Here is a 27,073-nt window from a genome sequence, read left to right as displayed (position 1 = left end):
ATTTTCTTACGTTTAAAAATACCTGAATAGTGGTAAAATAACTAAATGAGAAAAATACAGATGAATTTGAGGTACGTATAATTTTAAAACTGAGATAGTAAAATTTGTGGAATTGAAAATTCTACAGAAATTACAAAAATACAAAATTTCATGGCAGAATATACTTTTTAAGGCTATCTAATTTTAGACAATTTACATATAAATAAAATAATATCATAAATATTATCTTTTATATTCTAATGCCATCCTACAAAATCTTTAAACCTCATAATTACATGTGTAACACCCAATGCCAACTAATATGTGTTAAGTTAAAAACAAAACTAACCAAACCAACATTGTTGCAACTTCCTAGTTGAGGTTGGATTTCATTTCCAAATGGACTATGTTCTCTGGTTACATAGTTTTTCTGAAGTATCAGATCATGTTCTCATATGCAACTCAATACAAAGACGAAGATCAGAGTTTACTCTTTTCGATGTGGGACAAACCTTCTCAATCGGAAAACTAAAACGTAAAATGATCAAATACAAATTAGCAAGAAAGTTGTATCAGTATCATTCACCAACTTTTGCAACACGCGAGGCTCTCAAAATAGCTAAGAAAATGATCTGATTAGTATCTCCAAAAATATAGCGTAGCATCAGGAAGAGAACTCCACAAAAATAGCATGCGGTCTCAATTATTGATTGCGCAGCCATAGATATTCTTGCACTAAATTTTCTCCATCTTCTTCACGTAACCAAAACAAGATAAACAGGAAAATATATGAACCCCAAAAACCATGACAATATCGTTAACCCATAACTGCATGCAACATGAGCTCTCAGTCACAACAACAGCAACAAGGAAAACACAAGAACCGAGAAGAGGAAGAGGAGGAAGAAGAAAACCATTTGTTACAATCAGAATGCGAGACAATACCGTTATCCTCACCAGACGTATTACTCTCAAACTGGGAACATGCAGACAAAGAAAAACAAGAAGAAGAGAAAGACGCGGTGTATGCAGCGAAGGACAAGGTGCAGATATTTGACTTGGAGGCTTCCGGCAGCGCAGGGTCCACGGCGGTGCCGCCGTTTTCGTGGAGGAAGCTGTGGCTGTTCACGGGGCCAGGGTTGTTGATGAGCGTGGCGTTTTTGGACCCGGGGAACCTTGAAGGGGACCTTCAAGCTGGTGCAATTGCAGGGTACTCCTTGCTTTGGTTGCTGATGTGGTCCACCATCATGGGGTTGGTGATACAGCTTCTGTCGGCGAGGCTCGGGGTGGCGACCGGGCGGCACCTGGCGGAGCTTTGCAGGGAGGAGTACTCCAATTGGGCTAGGTTGGTGCTGTGGATCTTGGCTGAGATGGCTCTCATTGCTGCTGATATTCAAGAGGTTATTGGCAGTGCCATTGCTTTCAAGATTCTTAGCCATGGCCTTATCCCCATTTGGGCTGGTGTGGTTATCACAGCCACGGATTGGTAAGCTTATCAGATTCAGTAATATCATGTAATTAATGTGGAAAAAGGAACAAGGAGTAATTAATAGCAGATTCTAAACATACTTTTGTATTATATATGTGTTGTCTGGGTATTATATATGTATATGACTTGTGTTAAGTTTTTTTTGTATTCTTGATTGTTAAAGTTCTCAGATCATACCATAACATCAGTTTCACTGTTTTTAATTCTGCATTTTTTGTGTCTGGTGGAACAGTTTCTTCTTTCTATTTCTGGAGAACTATGGAGTGAGGAAGTTGGAAGGGGTTTTCGCAGTTTTCATTGGAACTATGGGCCTTTCTTTTGCGTGGATGTTCTTTGATACAAAACCCAGTGAAGAAGAACTAATGATGGGTAGAAATTTATCAAACAACATAGTTTGAGCACATTCATTTGATTATATGATGTAAAAACACACTAGTATTATGAACAGTGTCTTTTGAGTGATTATAATTCATTCTTATTTCCAATGTCCAAAAACATGTTACCACTAATCTTCATATGTCTCTCCATATTGGTGCTTCATGCAGGTCTCTTAATCCCAAGACTTAGTTCAAAAACTCTTCGCCAGGCGGTGGAAATTGTGGGGTGTGTGATAACCCCACATAACGTGTTCCTCCATTCTGCATTGGTACAATCAAGGGACATTGATATCCGAAACAAAGGGCAGGTTCAAGAGGCTCTCAACTACTACTCCATTGAGTCTTCAGTTGCACTTTTAGTGACACTGTTGATAAATCTATCTGTGATAACAGTTTTTGCCAGAGTTTTCTATGGCACAGAACAGGCCAATGGCATAGGGTTGGTAAATGCAGGGCAATATCTTGAGGAAAGGTATGGGGGAGGGTTGTTTCCAATTTTGTATATATGGGGCATTGGTTTATTAGCAGCAGGGCAAAGTAGTACCATAACTGGCACTTATGCTGGCCAGTTTATAACAGAGGGTTTTCTTAAGCTCAATATAAAGAAATGGTTGAGGGCATTGATCACTAGAAGTTGTGCAATTGTTCCAACTATGATTTGTGCTATTGTTTTTAATACATCAGAAAGTTCATTGGATACCTTGAATGAATGGCTTAATGTGGTGCAAGCAATTCAGATTCCCTTTGCTCTTATCCCCCTTCTTACTTTGGTGTCCAAAGAGGAGGTCATGGGAACCTTCAGAATAGGGCCTATAGTAGAGGTAACCTCTGCATAACACTTTAGTTATCTGTTTATCCAATTTTTTTTACTTGGTAATTGTTGTTATGATGCTGTAAGTTTCAAATACCAAGAATTTGATAACCATGCAAAGAAAAATGTAAGAGTCTTCATACCCTTTTAGCTCTAAATTCATTCTTCAAAAGCTACTAAGTTCTCTACTGATATAAAGGACTTAATGCCAAACTTGAGTCATGCATGGCGATGCTGGCAAGTTTTGCCAAACAATTTTGTTGTGCCTGTAATCAGTTTTCAGTGGCAAAAAAGGAAATGGCAGATTAATGAAGCCTCAGTTGGCTATTTCACATGATTTGAGGATACTTCTTTTTCCCTGCCATAGAAATTCTCTGAACATGACAGAATGATTTCAGTATGATATAACACTAACGAGATCTTAGCCTAAATCAGAAAAGACATTAATATCATTTTCAATCCAAAACCTCAAGACAATATATTTCTCAGTCTTCTATTTTGTATATTGCTCAACTTTCTCATTTTTACCTAATATGAGACTTGAGCACACATTTAGATTCTCAAATTTTATAACATAAAAACATCTCATAATGATTTTGTATTGGTTTCTGAGTTAAGTTCCATACTTAGCTCTTAACTTTGTTGATTTACTGATGCAGAAAGTGGCTTGGAGTGTGGCTGTGCTGGTAATACTAGTTTATGGATATATGTTATTAGATTTCTTCCTGGATGAAGTAGATGGAGTATTGTTTGGTTTTCTGGTGTGCCTTGGTGCTGCAGCATGGATTTCATTCATTGTATATTTGGTTCAACACAGTGGTGCCATTCCTTCACTCATGATGAGGTCCCCTAATTCAAGAGGTTTTTTCTCTCTTTCTAGGAACTAACCTTGCAAATCCAAACCATTTTTGGAGGCTAAAATGTAAAGAAAGAGTGTTGATAATGTATTCCAAAAGGAAGCATTGTTACAACAGAACCATCTCTGAACTTGGAAAAGAATGTAATTGAAACACTACACTTTGGCACTGTCTTCTTTGAAAACCGAGGACTCACTCTTCATGCACATGATTAAGGTATCATTATGGTGATATAATTAAGAAACTTTTGCTAATTAAGCTCTGCAAGATTCATTTGTATAGAAGTTAGAATAAACCATTTGTATAGGATGTAATATTTAGTCAAATAGATTTGTTTTTGCAGTATCATTGCATGATCACTTATTTCTAAAGAAATATAGTTGTATTGTTATCCTCTCAGTTATTATTTGTTAATTTTTCTCAATGATCAACACATTTTTTTTATGTATTTTCATTTATATTGTGCTTTAATAGGGAATGAAAGTAATGATTATAGCATATTTAAATCCCCATTTGTTTCATTTCTCAAACATTAATGTTTTATGTGTAGTTGTTATAAGGAATTAGAGCCATCCACAATAATTATATGGGATTAGTGTTCCAAATCTAGAAAGATTTTTAAAATTAATGAAAAATTGCGTTTATTAGTCTATGTTTTTGTTTATGCAATGATGTTATTTAAAGTGACATAAAAATAGAACTAAGATAATTTCCAATATCTTAGAAAGTTGGTTTAAGGTTAAACACTGTTTTTAACAAAAAGTACTATTTAATTAAATGAAAAATTGTATTTATTATGAGATTCAATTCTCTCTAGTTTTAGAATAAACATCATTTTCTCCTCTTACATTTTCAATAAAGTTATACAAGCTTTATTTTATTTTATTTTTAAGATATCGTTTAACAAAAACTTAAATAAAGCTTATGAAAATTAAAAAATTTAAAACATCAAAATTTAAAGAATTTTTAATATATAAAAATATAAGGGGACTAAGCATCATTTTCTGAAAATAAGAGGGAGGTCAATGTATGATGATTGCCTAATAAAATTTTAGCTTCATGCTTCAATCTGAAAAAGAAAATCGTATCTTCAAAGTATAATGATTTATACTTTCTTCTTCTTGTCCACACAACACACATTGTGCATTCTACTTGCATCCCTCTTTTCTGCAAATTGTTTTTCTTTGGAATTATCCTTACATATAAGAGGAGGTCAATGTGTATTTAAACATATAGCTGATAATATATATATATATATATATATATATATATATAGGTGTGAATGCTATTTTAGTAAAAACATGAGAGAACATAAGTCTCATTTAATGTAATATCATAGAAAATAAGTGAAGTTTCTACTTGAGTAAAAAATGTGATAATACTTATAGACACGTTTTTGTGAAAAAAAAGATCTTTGAATTTGGAAAAATAATAAAGAACTTTATTTTAAGTACTAATTGTTGAAAATAATTTAAATATAAGTCTAAATCTTATAGAATAGAAATGACAAAATTAAATACTATATAAAAAAAATTACTTATAAATATAATATCTCAATATCTTTTGTCAGAAGTAATGTCAATTTTTATGTAGGTTGAACTCAAGTCACATTTTTATAACCTCTCCCTAATAATCAACACTACCATTCATTTCAATAACTTGTTTAAAGATAAAACACATTGATCAGTGATCAATAGACTCATCATTAGAGTTAAACTCATAGATATGTTATTTACAAACACGTCTATAAGAAAGTTTGAAATTAACTTTTTTTATAAGTTAAAATACAGTTAATTTGTAAAAAAATTATAATACAGTTCTTCTAAAATTTTATTTTACCTCGTAATATAATCTAATTTTAACTTGTGAAAGAGTTAATAAGCTAATTTTAACTTATGTAGAAGAATAAGCTAGTTTTAATTTATGAAGAAGTTAATTAATTGTATTTTTATCTTATTTTTCTCCTATAAATATTTAGAGAGAACTTTTTCTAAACTTAATTATTGAAAGTTTTGGTTAGCAAACTACTTCTTAACATAAAAGTATCAAAATTAGAAAAGTGAAACATTCAGTAATAGCAAGTTGTTCACACAGAAAAGTAATTTCTTACTCATCAATTAGAATTTGATTTTTTTTTAATTAAAAAAAATGTGTCGACAAAATTTTTTTTACCCAATGATTTTTTTTTAAAAAAAAACTTACCAAGATTCAATGACAATTAGAAAAGTGTCGACAAAATGACAACTTATTTTATTACTTTTCGTGAAGAAAAAACATGCATGCAATTATTCTCAAGAATCATGTTCAATGCAACCATATAATTACTGTTTCTACTTTTACATATAAGATATTTATAACTAATTTTACATTTATAAAAAAAATGGTTAGTTTAGTTTACAACATCACATTTGTTTTTAATTATAATACATTTTAAAACTACTCTGAATTAATGAATATAGAGACACAGAATAACAGTAGTAGGGGAGTTTTAATTTTTAGTCTGTGATAAAATCTTAAATGTTTCTTTAGTTTCTGATGATGTTTTTTAACCTTTCGTTCTCAATAAAAAGACATATATTTTGTTTTTACACTATAAAGCTCTGTTTACATAACTTTATTTCATTATTTAAAGAGCTATAAAAAAAGACAGAAAAATAATGAAAAATGTATTAGGGAAGCAATCATATTTTTTTTTATCAAGAATAAAAATATATATATATATATATATATAACTCCAACAATTTACCAAAGATAAAAAGTACATTTTAGTCTTCTCAAAATCTTCCATCTTCCGAAAAATGACATACTATGACCCAAAATAGTTAATAATATTTTGATCAAAATATAAATAAAAAACAAAAATTGGCCTTACAATTGATTTAAGAGTTTTGTTAATAATAAAAAAAAAACTTTTCAACATCAGTTTTCAACAGAGTTAAAAACATGCTTTTCAAAACGAATTTTCAAAGTCCTATTTAAAAACACACATATTAAATTGATTGTCTTGAAATCTATTAAAACGACGACCTTTCAAATTGGTTTTCTCTAACGTTGATTTAAAATAATATTTTTTAAATTTGTACATTGTTATCTAATTTGATGATAATGGAAAAGACATAAAATTTGGAGATGAAGTTTCCATGGCTAACAATTTTTTTTTTAATAAAGATAATAAAAAAATACTCTAAATTAATTATATTCCTTTTGTTTTCATTTTCATTGAAACTTGTGTTTGGTGGAAGTGGTAAACAGTTATGATACATTACAAATTATGAATGATTTTGGATTGAAAATAAACATGTTTAACCTAATAAGGCATATCCAGGGATTGAGGAGATGGCTTAGTTTCTCTTCTTGCAATCATTCTCATTCTTATCTCCAAGAACACAACCACAATCACCAAGATACCAATACTCACTCCATAAGCAAGAAACCACTTAGATCCTTCTCCTCCCAAATGGAGTCCATAAAATGTGTTAAGAATTGCAAAGATAATCAAAATCCTCCCCACATTATGATGATACCAATTCCAGTACTTTCTTATCTTTGATTCTCTTCCTGGTCTTAATATAATGGCCAACACCTATCAAATCAAATCATAAATAAACAACATGAGTGAAAATAACTTTGGTTTTGTATCAGAAAACGAGTTTGATATAAAGCTAAATGAGAGAGAAATTGGTTAGTTAATTAACCTGTAGGAAGCCAAGGATGATGATGAGGATTCCTACATTTTTGTGATGTGTGACTTTGAGATTCCTAGCTAAGAGCAATCCACATAAAACTCCAAATATGCCAGCAAGGAACCCAAATGCTTGAATTGAAGCATGCAGATAAAACCACATGGGATCCCTTTCTTTGAAGTATCGAGCAATTATGGCTCCTATTATCATTAGAATGCTCCATCCCATTATGTTCAGAACTCCATGGCTTCTTCGAAGATTTAGGTTAGAATTGCTTCTAGTTGAACCTCCTGCAAGACAACTTGCAACATTCAGATTTAACCACTCCGATGTATAATTCACAATCTTAAGTGGTAGATTTTAAGGTCAGATTTCCACTCACTTATATATCATAAGTTTGTCTTTTCCTTAGTCATTAGAGATCTCCAACACATTCTCGTATACATTTCGAGTGTGAGACTATATTAATAGTGGTCTGATAGCGGCCTTATAACAAATGATACGATAGGTTTAACAAATAACAAATTTCTGTATGGTAGACTTTTGATAATTCTAATATCATCTTAAGAACTGAACTTAAGACCTATAAAACGAGCTTATAAGATGATATTTACACACACTTATATATTTTAAATTCACCTTATTTCTTATCGACGTGAGACTTTCAACCCACAATTCTTATCACTTTTCAATTCATCAAATCCTATCCGTGCTACTTATTATGCGGGCATTGTGCTTCAAAAACATTTTTCAACGTTATAGATGATTGCTTGGATTTATACATGAACAAAGACCATGCTGAATCTAGTCTAGTGTTAGATTTTTCTTATGATTTGAAAAAGTTTCATAATTGATGTTGATGATGAACAACAAAAGGGTTCTTCACTAACCTTTTGAATAATCAATGGTTATTGATGTCTGATCAATATGTTTGGGCAAGTCATAGCGTGGATAATCAGGAAACTGGCCATTGGGTCCAATGGCAAATATGAGATCGGTAGAAGGTTGTGTGGTCTTCAATTGGAAGATTAAGTAACCAAGTGAATCAGTTGCTGGAACAAATGATGCATTCATAATATAAAGATCACTTCTGTCTTTAATCACTTCATCTTCTGATTTTCCACCCAGATAGTAATATTTCATGCCCCCAGCACCTGGTGATGGCATCCACCCCACAATTGCACTAGAACCCACCATGCTTCCATCTTTCGAGAACCCTATTGCTGCATAAGCTTTTGGGTCTAATGGGAATGAAAATATGAAACTCCACACATCTGATGAAGCCTTAGCATACTGATCACAGAATCAAACAAAAAAAAAAAAAGATATACACTCAAATTCAGTTTATGTATATCTCAAATAGTCTAATGAATATGTTTAAAGTTTTGCTAGAAGTGAACTTTAAGTTTATCTCAATTCTATAAAATCAGCTTGTAAAGTGAGGTTTGCATCCACTTATATATTATAAAATTGTCTTATCTCTAATCGAGCAAGTTTTGTTATTCATATGATATGATGGAGTTGTTCATAGAAAATCAACACTTCTGAAAAGTTTATTCAGTGTCTGTTAGAAAATTTATGGACAAAAAATGTAAGACACGTACTCTAAGGATGAAACTGTGAGCAGGCCAAACAGAACTGCAGAGGAGTGAACTTGTATCGAAAGGGATAGGAAGCTGAAGTTGCAGCAATTTAGAGGAGCATGAATCTTGAGAAGTCACAAAGGTTGATGAATTATAGAGCATAACGAACAAGATTATCTGGCAGAAACTTGTTAACTTCATCTTTGTGTGGAGGAAGATAATTAAGAACCTAAGACAGCAGAAGTAGCTACTAATGATGTGTCACTAATTATGTTCAATTTTATAGTGAAAAACTATGATCATCCTTGAAATTATAAATGGTTATTTTTGACAATTGGCATTGCCGGCTGGAAGAAGACATGCAGGCACTGCTATTGTTTCATTCAAATGTTAGATAAGACCAAAAAGCCAAACTGCGTACGGTGTTAATTTTCAGCGACAAAATCAACCAAAATGGTGTCATAATAAGTTAGTTTGAGGAGACTTTGTTGTCGGAACTACTGTCTTGTAGCATGCCACTTATCATGGTAATGATATACCTTCATAATGTAGAATTGTGTCTTTTGTTCATAAAAAAATTGCAACCTTCTCACAGTATTTAGTACAACACCAGTTGTTAAACGTTGGGAGTGGAAATATATTTTTTAACTAATGAATGTTTACTTTATTAACAACAGTGTTTTGTATAATCTCATTTTTATTTAATGTAATGGACTACTGACAGCAATTTGTTGAAGCCAGTTTTGGCTTTAAGAGGAAGAGGCATGCATGATTAAAATATATGTTAAACATAAAATTAATCGATGAGCAATCCTCTTGGTACAAAAATAAGTTACAAATGGAACTAAACTTGCAAATAAAAAGGCAGTGGTGAAAGAAATAAAAATGTTTGAAGAAAAGAATTCAGTCTTTACTGCAGAGTTGTGTCTCAAAAGTAAGTGCCATTGTAAGTAATATGGCCAGCACAATCCCATAACCTATATTCCATCCATTTCCCTCCTTCCCTAATTGGATTCCATAGAAAATGTTAGCCACAGCTAGTATAATCAAAATTCTCCCCATGTTATGATGGTATAAATTCCAATACTTTCTCACTTTCGATTCCTTCTTTGGTCGACCAAGCAAAGCCATTACCTACAAAAAAGTTTTTGAGTATTCTAGCTCTTAGGATACATAGTTTGAAAAAGCTTTAGATAAAGTGCAGAATTACGAAAAATGTAAAAATAAATAAACTGGTATATATACCTGGAAACAGGCTAGAACGAAAATGATGATTCCAAGAGCCTTGTGAAGAGTAACGTCAACATGGAGTTGATTATTCAACACAAAACCACTGATTACACCAATTACTCCCAGAACAAAACCCAAGAATTGAACTGAAGCGTGAAAATAAAACCAAAATGGATCCCATTCCCTGAAGTAACGAGCAACTATTGCTCCCATTATGATTAGGATGCCCCATCCCAAGATATTCAGCACTCCATGGCTTCTTTTCAGGTTCATATATGAGTTTCCTAATGCACTCGAACCTGTTTCCAATAATCAAACCTTTTTAATGTTTGTTCTCAACAAAAATAAAACAAAACTTTTCAGTGTCATCCCTAATATTCAAATATGACTACTATATCTATTTACGAACTTACCGACGGCAAGCATGAACAATAGTACCATTTCCCATTTTACATTAAAATCCACAAAGAAGAACAAAATGTCGATATATATATATATATATATATATATATATTATTGCTGATAAAATAAACAGTAGAAAATTTTTTATAATAAAACTAATTTTTTGTAAAATTTAGGGCTAATAGTTGACTTAAACTAGTATGTTCAGTACAGAACATGTACTGTAACTAACAAGTGTTATGGGAAAGGAGTTAATGACCCAAATTTAGTTCATAGAAATATATATATATATATATATATATATATATATATAAAGAATAAAAGAAAAAAAAAACATGTGGGTTTGGTTTGGTAGAAGGTCAAGTCAGATTTACATTTCAACTAGATTATTCTTGCATGAATATGAGAAAAAAGAATGTCATCTCAACAACCACAAACCACTGCGAATAGTTTTTGAGAGCAAGAATGGGCCAGGTATTGGTCCAATCATGTGTCAAAATCAACTCAACCAGAAGGTCATCGCTAGAATAATCCTAATTGGTCTACATGTTTTCGAAATATCATCTTTTTCAAACCTTGTCATATGCACATAATTGGTCTAATTGTTTTCGAAGTATCATCTTTTTCAAAACTTTCTATTTTCTTTGTATAAAATACTGTAAACGAAATTGTGTAGCCAGGAATAAAATTGCTCAAATCACAAATAAATGAGACTAGATTCAGCACTGTCATTTTTGCAAGTTAACAAACTTATAGAATATTCCTTTTATAACAAACTTGTAATCTTGCACCTGCATTTTGTACGTTTTCTTATTTTGTCCTTACTATTTTGTTATGTTATTTTGTCCTTTCTACTATTAGAATTCTAGAATAGAAGGAGCTGTATTTAGGGTACTGATTTTATATAAATATTGGATGATTTTTTACTGAATGCACAAAAATGCACACCTTTTGATTATTGTTAAACACTGTTACCTTTTATCATTTTTCATTATACAAGTATCAACGCATTACATTTATAACTGTTGGATGAAGATTGGAAGTTACAATTTAGAAATTTGTGGTTTAAGTTGATTAATCAAGATAAAATACTAGTTGTCTGGTTTTAAATTGTTAAATTTGTGAAAAAGGGATGCATGCTAATTTCTTCTCAGAGTTAATTTATTGACAAGAATGTGAAAAACACTTGCATGACTGATTCTTTTGACTAACCTGTTGCGTAATTCAACGTAATGGAGACTTTGTCTTGGTGGTGTGTTAATGCAAAACTTGGTGGTGAAGGGAACACACCGTTAGGTCCAAAGGCATAAATCAAGCGCGACAGAGGTTGGTTTGTTTGTAACTGGAAGGCCATGTACAAACGTGAGGACTGTGATGTAATGAAGGTTGAGTTGGTGAGAACTTTTAAGTTGCCTCTATCTGGCACCACTTGGTTTGGTGCGAGTCCTGTTAGATAATATTGTTTCATGCCTCCACCTGCCCCATTGGATGAGATCCACCCCACAATGGCACTTGAACCCACCATCCCTCCATTGGGAGAGAACCCCATTGCTATATAAGAATTTGTGTTCGGTGCAGAGAGAATGAAGCTCCATATGTTTGGAGAAGTCTGAGAATACTGCACAGTTAACGGATGCGTATCCTGTTAGTAGGTTTCATATTAATTCATGATAGGTCATTGTTGTCCAAACACACATTTGATCTTGAAATGGGATACACAATCATAGTTATAATGACAATAACTTAACTTTAAAGGTTTATTTTGAACTAACCTATTAATTTAATGCACTACTTACTCTGAGGATGTAGCCCTGAGCATTCCAAACAGGAAGACAATTGAGATTGGTTGTGTCGAAGAGGAGAGGAACACTGAGGTTTAGCTTGGAGACACAGGAGTCTGCTGCTTGTGAAGTACTTCCATCTACTTGTGAAGAATTTCCATCCCCTTGTGAACTTCCAATGTTGGCTGAAACATGCAAACAAATAGTGAACATAAGAAATGTTATAGATATCTTCATTTCTCTCTAGTGTTTATGTTTGTGTTGTGTGATTGCAAACGTATTCATGAGATTGTTAAAGCAAGAAAGACGTACTGCTATATGATTAAGTAAAGGAAAGGGAAAATTGATATAATTAAACAATGGTATAGGTAGCAGTGTATCAATAATTATGGCCTTATTTGATTTAGTAGATTTGGTGAAAGGAAGGCTAGGTAACTTAAACCATTAAGTTTCCTTCATTCATAATAAAAGATTGATTTTGATAATGGGGAAAATTTACGTGAATATGATATAGATCAAACTTTTAGGTTATCAGACAATAAAGTGTTGTCGTTGTCAAATGTAAATTATGAAAAAGCAATCTCTCCCGAGATTTTCTGAACTTATATTTACTTTGTTTTTTAATTCTTGGAAAGTGAATAAAATAACATTTAAAATAACATTTAAAAAAAAAATTAAAGTATCCCTATAAGTATGCGGTCAGTGGTCCATAGTGTGCTAACTAAATACGGTGTTCTATAACCTCCATTCTCCAAAGAATAATTTGTCACGTTTGAAAAAAAGTCGTTATAGTCTTCTATATTTCTGGTTTAATGTGATTAAATTCATTAATAAAAAGGGTTAAATCTATATGTTTTTAAAAGTTTAAAGATGAAATTCATTAATATAAAATATTTTTATTGGAAGAATAGAAACCGGAAGCACTTTTTTATTCTATCGTGTTGTTGATAATTTTATTAACACTACCAAACTTCAAATTTAGAATGAATGAAATGGGGTGGGTGGAAGTGGAATTTGCTTTATTTTCTTATAAGTCTCGTCTAGGATGAAAACTTAAATTGAGAATTTCAATATCATTAAATAGAATTAGAACTAGTTTTTTTTTCCTTTTCTATTTGATCTTTCCATCATTAACTCTTTGTGTCGTATATTTTATTTCTGTATATATTTATCACTTCTATTTCAAGGTCCCTCAAAGCAGGCAACTCTCAATAATTATTGTCCGGTTTGTTTGTCTTTCTTTCTCTTGGGTCAGTATACGTTCCGTCTACCCAAAAGTTTAGCGTTACTTATTACAAATAAGTGTTGTAGTTCAAGAAAAATATTTTTTACACTTGCTTCGTTTGCTAAGTATATAGATAAGCAAAAATAAATAAGATCAAATCGTCTATATACTAATAAAAGTAAAAAAAAAAAAGAGTTTTATATTGTTATTATTTCATTATTAGGTATTATAAGTTTCCTCGCTTTATAAAAACTACTTAATATACTTAATATCGAGATGATTTTTAATTTATTGATATTAAAAATATACTAGCAAAGCATAAAAATTAAATTCAATAAATAAATAAATCTTATTTCATTCAACCTGCACTAAAAGTGACCAAAGATTAAATCAACAACATGAATTTATAATAATAATAATAATAAGTGCATAACCAAAGGATGATGATACGACTTTTTAAAATAAAATACATGTTGATAATTGCCTAAAGGATGTTTTATCATTACCATCGTCTGAAACTTCTAAATTAATTGGAAGAGGGAAAACAGAAATAATGCATCTTATTGAAGTTTTATTTGGAAAACAGAACAGGATATTTAAAGTCCTGGCAAAAATTTACACCGAGATCGTGTGAAATATGTATTTTTTTTTTTACAAATTATTCGATTTTTATTTTACTTTTGCAGTTTAAGATAATATATTAAAATTTCAGGTAATAAAACATTAGTTATTTATTTTTTCGCTAAAAAATTTTAAACAAAAATTTTCTCTTATTAATTTTGCCTTTGATTTTTTCACTAAAACTAGTACAATAGAAATAGGCTAAAAGATATTATATATTTGGAGAGAGAAACTACGGTTTTATAAATAAATTCTAGAATAAAATTATGAAGTACTTAATGTAAATATATGCGTTGACAGGGGAAATGGAAATACGGTTAAGATAGATCCTAAGCTAAGACTTAAAGTTGAAGAATTAGATTGCTTCAAATGAAGTCGATCAGGTTGTTATTCCATAACTTCCAAGTCGGAGAGAACATAAAAACACGTGTGAATCTAAGACTATAGACTGTGGTTGCTACCCAGACCAGTTGTCGGCTGTTTTTTCTCTCTCTCTCTCTCCCTCTGTCTCGAAAAGAAGACTCAATATTCTAAGAAATGGAACTGCGTTGCTCACAACCAACAACTTAAGTTCCACTATTTACTCTTCTCTACTTCATTTGGCTTTTACTAGTATAGTTTTTGATTGAACATATCACCCACTCTATAAGGCCCAACCAAAGAATTCTCTAGCTGAATCAATGAATTCTGAATAGTATGCCGTCAAATTTCAACCACAGGCATAATGACATATAATGACGCTCACTTCAATATTACCCACTAATCATATTTATGATCACCTTGCACCAATAGAGTTCGAAGTAAAGAAAAGAAAAACATATATTATTCACTACTGGTTAACTTTGTTTTTGTTATCAGAAGTTTGTAAAAAAATTAAAGGACTTAATTATTTTTTATTCTATAATTTGTTTATTTTGTTTAATTTAGTCTTATTAATAAAAAGAAAATAATCAAGTCTTTTTATTTTAATTGCACCAAGTTAATATTTTTACACAATTAACAATATAACCATTAATCTGCACAAGTTAACATGAACAATTTTAATTTACAAGTAATATAATTTATATTCATTATATAGTGACAATTTATAGAACCACTAAAACTTAAAAAAAAAAAACATCACATTGTTGCATTTTTAAAATTAAGGAATTTTACTAAATTTGAAAACAGTTACGTTATTGCATTTTTTAAATTGAGGGATTGAGACTAATAGTAGTTGAGGTGACAGGATGAACAAAGACTAATAAAGAATAGAAAAAAAATTAAGATTTACTGTTCAAGCAATACTTTTTCAGATCAAGGCTAAAAAAAATCACAATAGCTTAGTTATTACCGACTTGTAAGAAAAATAATCATTATTTTTAGCTCATATACGGATAGTTTTTCCACATATTGTAGTTTAGAAATTAAATTTATTTAAAGAGAAGAATAAAAATCATTTACGAGAGTTTTGGGAAGGAGTTCAATTTATACTAACCTTTTGAGTAGTCTATTCTTGTGGAAATCTTGTCTAAGTGTTTGGTTAGTGCAAAGCTTGGTGGTGCAGGGAATAAACCGGTGGATCCAGTGGCAAATATCAGCGAGGACAAAGGATCAGCGGTTTGTAACTGAAACACCATGAACAGACGAGAGTTCTGTAGAGTGATGAAGGCTGAATTGGCTATCACCTGTAGGTTGCCCTTATCAGGAACCACCTGATTTGGAGTGACCCCACCAAGATAATACTGCTTGATCCCTCCACTGGCTCCTCTTGATTCCACCCACCCCACCATGGCACTTGAACCAACCATGCCGCCACTGACAGAGAATCCCATGGCTATGTAAGAATTTGTGTCTGGGGTAGAGAGAATGAAACTCCAAATGTTTGCATAAGTCTGAGCATACTGCAAAGTTTACACATAGGTTAGTATATACATGTGGTGCTATTGGAATAAGGTCATATACATGTGATGAAATTCAAAAATGGTGCACTTACTCTGAGGATGAAACTTTGAGCATCCCATACAGAAAGGCAGCGAAGGTTGGTTGTATCAAAGGGGACGGAAACATTGAGGCTTAGATTGCTGGTACACGAGTCTGGTTCTGTACTTGCAAGGAAGAATGAACAAAGAAAAGTAATCACGAAGAGAAGTCTTAGAGCCTTCATTTGTCTCTATTATTATGCAAGTGGTGTCAGTTTGAAAGATGTGGTAAGCATAAGTCTAACTAATCTTATTGAAGCCGGGCTTACTATTCCTACTGAAGCTAAAAGGGGGGAAAATAAACGATGTAATGATTGTCATTTTGTAACTAACATGGTGCAGGGCCATTCTCAATTATGATCATAAATTGAAAACGAAGATTGAAGTACATGAAAGATTAAAAAACAAAGAATAAAAATGGCAAGTTTTTGTTGACTGAAGTCCGCCTGGTATTTCACTCACCAAATTAAAGGCAACACAAACTCCTACATGAATTCATACGTGATGCAAATGTATACAAAGAAACAGAGATGTAGGGTAAATTATAGGAAAAGTAAATATATTCATAATTCCATATGATACAACAACATATTCCATTATACGGTTGTACACTCTTCCAATAATAAAGAAAATGATAAAGCCCAGACTCCAAATACATGGCAACAAGCTCGGTCAGACTTTAGCACGTCTAGATCCCAATCCAAATGTCCAGGTCTTTCATTCTATTCACTTGTCTTCAAATTGATGAATGGTACAACATCTCTAGATAATTTTATTCGTGTGCCTTTGTTCTTTCGCAAGATACAGAACTTTACAGATAGAAGTACAGTACCATAGCCTTATAGAGCTGCATCATCAGAGGCCTGACTTTGAAGTCCATCGCGCCCTACAAACGCATAGATAATTGTGGCATTAATAAACTGCAATGGATTTCCTAATCCAACGTAATGATCAACGTTTTCACACAACTTTGGGCCGAATTCACGAGATAAAAAAAAATCATATTAAAAGGTATGTTTAAATCAAAGAAATTTCATCCACTAAGTAATAATACTTAACAATAGGGACAGCAATAAAATAGCAGCAGATAACAATTACAGACTGCCTAGTACCTCAACAGAAACCTGGACAAAAGCAGCTCCTTCTAAAGGAAAGACCCCTTTCCAATCTCTATATTTTTGAAATTTGAGGTAAATTTTTTCAACAAATAAGCAATTAAGTTGAACACCTTCTAAAAATGCTAGGTATCTATATAGGATGCATGGATATTTAGGAATATTTTGTTTTACATCAACTGTTAGTCCCCTTACTCTTCTGGGCCTGTGTTTGCCCGGCTTAGGTATGCCTCGCAATTTAAAACATTCATTTATTGGTATACTTTCAGATGTTATGAAAAGTCTCACATGATTACAAACACGTACCAAATATCGGTGATACTCTTGGAAATTTCATACCGGAGACATCTTTATTGGCACCGGGATTCTCACTCAAAGCCACTACTGGGATTGAGATAGTATTAACGTAATTGAGCAGTTTGCAAACTAACTACCATAGTTTATATTATACCAACAACAAAAAATTCCAATTCTATTAATTATCTTCAGCCAGGTATGTGAGAGGGTAAGTATCCTGTGGCAGTTGGAGAGGGACAAAACTGTTTTCAAGTGATTTCTTGGCCCAAAAAACAATTCCTTGGCTCCCCATCTGTTTTAAGCCCAGGACTACCTCAAGGGTGTAGCATTAGCAATCTTGGATTAGCAAGGATTGGGAAGCCTTTTATCATACTTAATTCAACCAACAACAACCAACATGTTACTACAATTAAATCAAAAAGGGAAAAAACAGCTAATGAACAAATTAATCTGCGGCCACCTACCATTGATGAAGTGCCAATAGTAGTCGATAGTTCAATTCACATTAAATTAGTCTAACCAAACTCGTGCCTCAGGTCAATCAATTTCATATTTTTCCACAAAGTCCAAAAAAATATTAACCATTTTCCAAAAAAATGCTTCATTACATGCTAACTAGAATAGACTATAAACCATCTCCTTCATCCTTAATCCACTGATCTCTAATGTGAATATGTAAGTTATAGAAAATTAGTTTCATGGCTAAGAGCAACTGAAACAGAACTAAAAATAAGGATATAAAAGATGAAACGGCAATGAACTTACTTCCGGAAAGCGGCACAGGCAAGCTAACATATTTGGGACAAGATCCTTTTGAAGTAACCATGTCAATTTTATCATCAGAACTAACAGCACAATCTCGGGGCTGCAAAACGGCAGACAATATATTCTATAGAATTAATAATGGCCAAATTACTGTTTTTGAATAGAATACCATGAAATCATAGAATTAATGGGGATTCTCTCATAATGTACATGAAAGTTTGTTTACCAGTGGCGTATTTCTTAAATTTCTAAAAATAAACCAAATTCCTGCAATTCTATACATTGAGTTAAATGTCTGTGTCATACATGTCTAAAACATCTCAATGATCTCACAACTATTACATATGTTTTATGCAGTATTACGTCAAAATTGACCAGAGTACAATACTGATATCAATAATTGAAAAGTCTAGTTACCGAAGACTAAACTATTTATCTCTCAACTCATCAAATGATATATCTAAATATGCCAATCTCCCACCATAAATAAGACAAATATTTGAACATATTTTAGTTTCTTGTGTGCTAAACATATATTACAGACTAGAGCAGATTACATACCTGGAAGTCCTTGTAAAAGCATAGACGAAGTTCCTCGATAGAATCTTTTGAGCAAATTATTAAAGGAGATGCATGAAAAGCATTCTCAATGGCAGAGATAATGCCTCCAAGGGGATACCTTTCTGTATTAGAGGGAACATATCCAGCATCATTTAGAACACTCTGGAGAAGTGTGAAAAAAACAATACTCAGAGTGTGTCCCAATGCAGGCGAGCATCAGTTCTTAACAACAAAAGAGTTTTACAAACACAACTGGTAGTCGTTCTTAAAACAGAGTAAACACCAAACCAATTAAGCAGTTTTTCAACAATTGAGAACCTGTGACTGAGATTTTAAGTCTTCAATGCCAATTGACAAGATGGCAGCCCAAGTTGCCAACAAAATTTTGGTATAATTTAGGCTTTGTGCATGTATTTGGGCCATACTACAGCAACAGACTAATTGGAGTGGTTCAGCAGATAGGAAAAAGAAAAATGAAAATGTAATAGGTGCAGAACAGAGAAAAAGAATGACTATATTCAGTTGAGCCAATTTGTAAGAACTTAGAGGCAGAATTGAAAAGAATAAAGCACTCCCAGAGTACTTGAGAAACCCTAAAGTCTCCTCCCAATACTTCCTCCTCTGAAACTATTCTCTCTCGTGGCTAGCTTCTCCTTTATAGTCATAGCCTAACTATCTCTTACATATTCTCAAATGCACCATGGCCAAAAAGACCGCTAATTAATGAATTCATTAATCAACAGACAAACTCTAGTAACCGGAGGAAGGTATTATTGGTTAAATAATCCATTAATCAGCACTGAAACGTTATAACTATTGCAGGAGGAATCATGGGATGCTTAACTTATTAATGAATATATAAGTTTATTAGTTTTTATGGGTGATTGGAAGGGGCAAGACAGAAGTAAAAATTAACAGTTGCATTGAATAATAACCTTTAATTGTCTAACTATTAGTATTCAGTAAAGAATGTTTCGAGCTTTATCTATGAGGAAAAATGACAATGATCAATGGAATGGGAAAACGTAGAAATTTATTTAAGTATATCAATGTATTTTGATCACATTTCATATGAAGTCATAACCTAAAGAAAAGACAGAAAATTCTGGTACCAAGTAAAACAAAGATTTTGCAAACTTACAGTAACATTGTATTTGAAATAGAGATTCAGAACTCCCACAAAATAATCATATTCGTTTCGAAATACAGGATAAGAGCAAGTGCCATGTTTCTCTGCAAATGAAGTTACAGTATTAGAAAATAGGAATATTAGTACAAGAAAACCACATCATTTTGCCTCAGAAAACAGCAAAAAGAGTAAAAACAAAGATGTATTGGAAACTTTGAACATTTTGTTCCGCACCAATTTAACACTGGTACAGCTAACGCTATCCACAAGTTGCAGGTTTTAGGAAAACAACGCAACTAGTACTCAAGAAAAACAATGTACAAACTCATTAAACCAAGTGAGCAAGCAAAAGCAATGAAAGATTATTACCCCACTGCCGATGCCAGCCAGGTTTGATAACCCAAGAAGCGCAATTGAAAAAAGAAAAATTAGAGTCCATAATAATTTAAGGTTGAATAGGAAACTAATTAATTCCAACAACCACCTCATGAGCCCAAAATGTTCCTTTCCCACCATGGCATACTGATGGCTTGCCACAGCTCAATGATGGCCAATATTGCTCTAAAGCATTAGTCAAAGTCGATATCTACACACAAGATGAAACAATGGTGGAAATGGAGAGTTTATGCAAACAAATTAGTAGAGGACACCAAGTTGTAATAGTATATAAAAGTAACACTAATGCAACCAACCAAATACAAACAATTAACACTTGAAAAAGCATTAAAATATTGCAGTTTTGAAAGCAAAAAAGAAAAGTATCTTGGCTTTGTTCAATCAATAGTTAATACTTTATCATTGAACCAATTACCTAGTAAAACTAAAAGAAACGGCCATAAACTTTCCACTACAACTCTTTATTTGTGATAAAATGACTTGCAAAATAAGGCTGGGTAATATACCTCTTTCGGATTGAAACTGGCTCTAGAACAACAGGATGGCCAAGTTCCATCATTGTAGTCAGGCCAGAGTCCATCTATCATACACGTAGACATAACCTGTTAAGCTATTTGTTGCTGGAATCTCAATACTCAACGGACATAAGCAAAACGATCAATATGTTGTTTATCACCAAAAACAGATTTATTTTTAACAAACAAAGAAATCTAAAAGAAAATGATTGATGACGAAGAAATGACAGACAAAAGAACTCACAGGAAGAAACAAAGACCAAAAAGTCATACTTAAGCTAATTTCTCAAAGAGTTAAAATTTTAGTAGAATTTTACAATATTTTTCTAGACCGGGCCAGGGATTCACACCTGAGAAAAAGATATTGACTCAGAACATAGTCAATGCAAGTAGGAAAGTTGAAGTAAAACTAGTAATAAGTATTCCACATGATCTTCAGCATAGTGATGTTTTTGCATACTTATTTCATAGAAAAACAAAAAGAATTCCACATGGTCTAAATTTACAACAACAACCTCAAAAGAATAAATTAACACGGAATATAATCACTGCAAGTAGTGGAATTCAAGAAAAACAAGTAACAGGTATTCCACGCAGACTAAACTTAGAACGATAACCTCAGAAGGAGAATTTAACTCAGAACACAGTCAATGCAAGTAGCCAAATTGAAGAAAAACAAGCAGTAAGTATTCCATGAGGTCTAAATTCACAACAACAACATGCAAAAAGTATTCCACCACCACGACAATGCCGCATTTGAAACCTAATACTCACGTATTGTGAATATTTTTGGAAAATTGGAGCTGCAATCAGAAACGTAAACATGTCAGCTTCTCATCAAGTGCTTCACATAAGTTGCATAACAAAAAAACAAAATACAAAGCTTACATAAAGTTTCTTAGCTACCTTTGCCATTATTTTGCCATCAGAATTAGAGTTTTATTTTGCTAACTCGCCTAGATTTGCATTAAAAATCCACACAAATTACCGAAGTAAAATTCCAATTCTAATCAGACAATAACACGAAAAGCAGCTGTAGAACTATAACTAAGTTTTGTCCTATCAAAAATCCATTCCATAGAGTAATTATAATCATCAACAAAAAAAAAAAGTCCAAATTCGACCAAAAAGACACAATAAAAAAAGATTAATCACTCCACGTTTTCAAGTCAAAGTAAAAATGCAAAATGATCAAATCTAAGAATTGAACCAATGGAACGTAACAGAATGAGAAATGGAAAGGAAAACGTGGCGTAAATTACTAGATTACCCTCTGCAGCAACCGTTGGTGGGACAGCAACTGCGCGTGCGCTGGCAGTAAGTGCCAGGCCATTGCAAGGCCAACGCGAAATAGTCAAACTCTCGCTGACCGTCGAACGATGCAACCGACGCGGCGCGTGCTGGAGGCGTCGCCGGCGCTGTCAGCGCGAGAATAGCGAGCACCAGCCACGAAATCAAAGGAGGCATCGTTCGTTCTCCGTTGTTGGCGATGGTTATGTCCAAATAGATAGGAGAAGATGAAGAGTACTAGACTATATATAGTAGTAGAGGAAAGGTGAGGTAGTTTGGCATGTGCATTTTAAATTACTTGCAATTGCAACCTTCTTGAGTTTCACACGGAACCCAAATAAATCAGAGCCCTCTATTCAGAGTATATTCTAAAACATATCCATCTAATATCAAAGTAATGTTTTAAAGTAGAGTTTTAATTTGATAGAAATAATTTCTTATTTAATGGAATGCTCAATTCTAAATAATATTTTAATTTACGATCAATTATTTAAATTACTATTCAAGATTAATTTTACCTCTTCCTATAAAATCTTTCAAACGAAGTTATTTCAATAATCAAATTAATATTTTGGGTAAATTTACCAAAAAAAAATGGTTTTGTGAGAATTAATTTCATTTTGAAACAAAAAATAAGTCTTTACATAAGAAAAAAAAAATGTATGATATGAAGTTGGAAAAAAATGTAAAACAATACTAGTAAGATAGAAAATTTTAATTCATCACAAAACTTTTTTTTCATAAAAATTTATAAAATTAAACTACTATTCTAAACACATTTTTTAAATTGTAAATATTTTTTTATGTCAAAAGTAGTTGAAATCAATAAAATATATTTTCAAAACATGAGTATAAGATTAAATAGATTTTATTGACCAAAAGAAATATGAATATTAGTAATATGTTTTAGTCAATTTTAATTTATGTTTATTTTCAAAATTCATTACAAGTATCATCAACATTTTTTTAAGATTAACATTGGCTAAAATTGTTTCGAATTAATTATGAGTAAAATTATGTAAGTTGACATTAATTGAGTTTATTTCTTTTAACATTGTTGGATAGATTTTGTTGAATTTTTTTTTATGGTGTCAACTTAAAATTTTCATAGTATCCATTAAATAAAAAATAATTCTATAAACCACGATCATCAAGATTACTTTTATAAAGTTTCTAGTGGGAGGTTTCACTGACTTTTCGATCGATGAGAAGTGAAAACTTCCGTTAGTTCATATAAGAAAAAAAAATTCTAATTAATATTAGTTGAAATATTCACATATTTAAAAAATACAACCACGATAATAAATAATAATAAAAAATAATCATTACATACATAAAAAAAAATCACAAGTAAAAATATAATTTTTGGTTAAAACATTATATCATCAATATTAATTTAAAATATTCTTATTAATATCGGACACCAACTGTACTTATCATGGGATTAGAAATTAATGGATGATCCGTTAGTGGTCTGATATCGAGTAGAATAGAATGTTCAAAAAAGTTCGATAGAATAGGTTCTAATATGGTTGTGATACCATATTAGAAGTGAATTTAAAGCATAATTCAATCATACAAAACTGACTTATAAAATAAAAATTACACTCACTTATATATTATGAATTGATGTTTTATCTAATCAACCTGTGACTTCCAACATTTATGATCTATCTCTTAATAAATTTTCCCCCAAATTTATACATACTATTTTTTTTCTTTTATAAAACTAAATTTTATATTTAAACAAAATTACCAATCCAACTTTCTCCATCGCATCGAAGAAAGAATGTCAAGAAGTCGATTGTTATGGTTCTCCTTCGGATTCACATCGGCATACGCCTTATTTTCCCTATCCCTTTCCAAGGACTTAAAGGTTCAGCGTTTTGTGCTTTCCTCGTGCTTGGAACACGTTGGCGCTCTCGAAAATAGAATCTCCCAAATCGAATCCTCTTCTTCAAAACCTTCTTCTACTCCCTCCTCTCCTTCGGCTTCTGATGAGGTTATTCATTTCTCTCTTCTTAGCTCTTTTTAATTTGTCGCCTAAATTGCCTTCTCTAGTTTTCTCATAATTTCTTTTATTTTCAATGGAGAAATTTCTCGCATGTTAGGTTTGCATTTCCTGGTTGATAAATACTTGCTCTTACAATTTCTGTATTAATAAGATTTTCTTTTATTATTATTATTTATGGTAAGATAATTGTTGTAACTTGTTTCTACCAATCTTGAATTTTCAGTGCTTCCTATAATACTGGTTTTATACAGCAGTTTAATTTAATGAAGTATGATATTATGATCTGGATAATGCAGCAATTCGATTAATTAAATTTAATTTGGTATAGTTTTTGTGTGCATAGTGATCTTTGATTCATGGAATGAATATAGAACATGAGCTTTGCATACACTCTTTTTGCTTGAGATCTCATATTTATCGTCAAAATGTTGAGGTAATCCTCAAGATAACACTCTGGTGAAGGAACATGTTTGATAAATTTGAATTTCATCATTACATTTGATAGGAGACAACATAATGTTTTCTGTTGCTGCTAACTTTAGAAGAGAGATTTTTCAATTGCCGTTACTTTTAATTCTTTCATGATCACTCTTACATCTGAGTGTGCATTAAAAAACTTCTATTGTCTTTGGCAGGTTGAAGGTTAGATAATTTTCCGGTGAAATGAGTTCTTCTTCTTGGTTCTATGGGATCTATACTTTAATATTGGTAGAAGAAATTGACATAATAAAACAGACGCCGAGGCAACTTGATTTTTTTGTTCACGCTTTTTATTTTTTCTGGGAAATTAACCAATAGTGTTGAAAAAATGTGAAGACTTTTGAATTTTTAACTGTCTTGTTATTCTTGGTAAATTTTGATGAAATTTGATACGTTCAAGAAAATTATGTAAACCAATATCCTCTAGTCGGTTCTGGAAATAGCATGTGGTGAACTTGTGACTTTTTTTTTTCTATTGTTAAAACTTTTTTGCAGTTTCATTCATTTACAAGTCGTATAACCAAAATTGCAGACTGGACAATATGCACAAATACAACATATATAAATTTGAACAACAAATTTTGCACTTTTAAGAATTTAAATCTGTTTTCACTTTTTCGTGATAAATCTGAAAATTATAAGCATAAACACAATAAACATAAGGAAATAGATCATGGTCTATGTGAATATCAAGATGGATAGAAGGATAAGATCTCTCATATCACATGCAAATCTTACCATTAGAAACCTTTTGTAAAGCATTTTTTTTTTTTTAAAGAATGCATTTTCTCATTTTTTGGAGAATCTTTGAGTTAAATTAAAAACCCTAAACAATGAATTATCATTATCTTAAAACCAGCACTAAAGAGCATAGAAAAGCAAGGTACCTAGAATTAGTTTATGGAATTATTTGCCGTTAGCTTCATAGCACGAACCACGATCTGATAACCCTGCATTCAGATATCCAATTTCAAGGTTTGGTTTACTGATGGTCCAATCCGGTTCACTTATATTCTGGTCCAGTTCACTAACAGTTTGGTCGGTTCACTAACGACTCACTATGGTTTACTAACGGTCCGGCCAGTTCATTGACAATCCAGTCCAATTCAATTTGGTTCGATTCAGTTTGATTCGGTGTGGTTCAGCTCAGTCCAATCTGATTTGGTCTGGTCCATTCTGTTTCACTAATGATTCGATGTGGTTGACTAACAGTCCAGTCTGGTTCATTGACAATCCAGTTTGGTTCACAGACGGTCCACTCCAGTTCACTAACGGTTTGGCCTGTTCATTAACGGTATGATCTGGTTTAGTGACAGTCTGGTCCGGTTCACTAACAGTTAGGTCTGATTCACTAACGATCTTATGCGATCCACCAAAGATTTGATCTGGTTCACTAACGACCTGGTTAGGTTCACTGACCATTTGGTTCACTGACATTTCATAACGATGCAATGTAGTTAAAAATTAATGCAAACTAATTTTCAGTTCAAGGTGATCTAATTTGTTGTAATAATACGGATTGTAAATTTTAATTCATCTCACCAAGAAATCATACTTAAATTAGAGTGGACGGACTAATTTATTGGAAGAGATATTTTTAAAAATGTGTGATCAACATAAATAATACGTGAAAATATGACATAACTAAATAGTCTTATTCTTGTTATATATTTTATAATTCAATGTATTTTTGTTTTTTTCAATAGTTGAATGAATATTATTTTCATATTTAATTAAATTTTATTTCTCCTATATTAATTAAGTCTAAAATTTATAATTTCATTTTTAAATATTGTTTTTTTTTTAATTTTTTAATTTTTTCTTTTTGTATTTTCCTTTTATACTTAAGTCGAGTTGAGTCAATCCCGATCAAAATTTGGTCGAGTCAACCTTGGCCTAAATTTGGTTGTATTCGATGAGTCGGCCCAAACAAAATTTGGTTGTATTCGGGCGATTCGGCCGCAACTAAAAGTTGGATGTATTTAGCCGCGTCAGCCCCGATAAAAAATTAGTCGAGTTAGCCTCAGCTGAAATTTGGCCGAGTTGGCTCTGGCCTAATTTTAGCCATATTTAGTTGAATTAGTCCCGAACGAAATTTGGTCGTATTTAGTTGTGTCGGCTTCGATCGAAATCTTGTCAAGTCAATCCCAACCAAAATTTTGCTGAGTCAGTTATAGTCCAAATTTGGTCGTATTCATCAAGGTTGTCTCGGGTTGAAATTCGATCGTATGCGTCCAATTTTTACCGAGTGGTGTTTTACCAAAATATGGACATATCCGCTAGAGTTAGCCTTAATTGAAATTCGTTCGAATTTGGCCAAGTCAATCCTAGTTAAAATTCGACCGAATTTGACCAAGTGGTCGTGACCAAAATTTGGCCGAGTCGACTACGATTGAGAGTCAGCTGAGTTGGTCCCATGCATAAATTCGAGCAAGGTGACCTCGACCAAAACTCTACCAAATTCCATCATGTCGGCCTCTCTTAAGGACACAAATTTTAGAAAATTCTATTT

At 32.2% G+C, this 27,073-nt stretch overlaps 4 protein-coding genes and 1 long non-coding RNA gene across 5 annotated transcripts; 2 read left to right on the top strand and 3 right to left on the bottom strand.

Annotated features, from left to right (window-relative positions):
- Positions 1 to 814: 814 nt before the first annotated feature.
- On the top strand, positions 815 to 3,815 carry LOC114167676 (metal transporter Nramp2-like). Its single transcript, XM_028052802.1, has 4 exons — positions 815 to 1,465; positions 1,701 to 1,837; positions 2,014 to 2,666; positions 3,316 to 3,815. Exons 1-4 carry the CDS (start codon positions 819 to 821, stop codon positions 3,541 to 3,543), a joined length of 1,665 nt encoding a protein of 554 aa, XP_027908603.1. The 5' UTR covers positions 815 to 818; the 3' UTR covers positions 3,544 to 3,815.
- Positions 3,816 to 6,820: 3,005 nt separating this feature from the next.
- Positions 6,821 to 8,980, bottom strand: LOC114165622 (cytochrome b561 and DOMON domain-containing protein At3g07570). Its single transcript, XM_028050202.1, has 4 exons — positions 8,801 to 8,980; positions 8,087 to 8,489; positions 7,209 to 7,486; positions 6,821 to 7,096 (listed from the first exon to the last, which is right to left on the bottom strand). Exons 1-4 carry the CDS (start codon positions 8,978 to 8,980, stop codon positions 6,821 to 6,823), a joined length of 1,137 nt encoding a protein of 378 aa, XP_027906003.1.
- Positions 8,981 to 9,496: 516 nt separating this feature from the next.
- On the bottom strand, positions 9,497 to 16,297 carry LOC114166858 (cytochrome b561 and DOMON domain-containing protein At3g07570-like). The gene is made up of 6 exons (XM_028051730.1): positions 16,014 to 16,297; positions 15,516 to 15,921; positions 12,208 to 12,377; positions 11,624 to 12,029; positions 10,025 to 10,308; positions 9,497 to 9,913 (listed from the first exon to the last, which is right to left on the bottom strand). The coding sequence occupies exons 1-6, from the start codon at positions 16,182 to 16,184 to the stop codon at positions 9,683 to 9,685; spliced, it is 1,668 nt and encodes a 555-aa protein (XP_027907531.1). The 5' UTR covers positions 16,185 to 16,297; the 3' UTR covers positions 9,497 to 9,682.
- A 133-nt stretch (positions 16,298 to 16,430) lies between these two features.
- On the bottom strand, positions 16,431 to 22,344 carry LOC114166859 (ribonuclease 2-like). Its single transcript, XM_028051731.1, has 9 exons — positions 22,048 to 22,344; positions 21,552 to 21,580; positions 20,769 to 20,842; positions 20,351 to 20,452; positions 20,236 to 20,239; positions 19,879 to 19,970; positions 18,738 to 18,899; positions 18,177 to 18,276; positions 16,431 to 16,885 (listed from the first exon to the last, which is right to left on the bottom strand). The coding sequence occupies exons 1-9, from the start codon at positions 22,242 to 22,244 to the stop codon at positions 16,839 to 16,841; spliced, it is 807 nt and encodes a 268-aa protein (XP_027907532.1). The 5' UTR covers positions 22,245 to 22,344; the 3' UTR covers positions 16,431 to 16,838.
- A 1,422-nt stretch (positions 22,345 to 23,766) lies between these two features.
- Positions 23,767 to 25,022, top strand: LOC114167437. Its single transcript, XR_003600225.1, has 2 exons — positions 23,767 to 24,069; positions 24,717 to 25,022. It is a non-coding gene; the product is annotated as an uncharacterized LOC114167437 (long non-coding RNA).
- Positions 25,023 to 27,073: the final 2,051 nt, after the last annotated feature.

Source organism: Vigna unguiculata, chromosome 10 (assembly GCF_004118075.2).
Source record: "Vigna unguiculata cultivar IT97K-499-35 chromosome 10, ASM411807v1, whole genome shotgun sequence".
NCBI classification, from domain to species: Eukaryota; Viridiplantae; Streptophyta; class Magnoliopsida; order Fabales; family Fabaceae; genus Vigna; species Vigna unguiculata.
The sequence above is the reverse complement of the archived record's forward strand: the minus strand, read 5'-3'. Positions and strand labels throughout refer to the sequence as shown.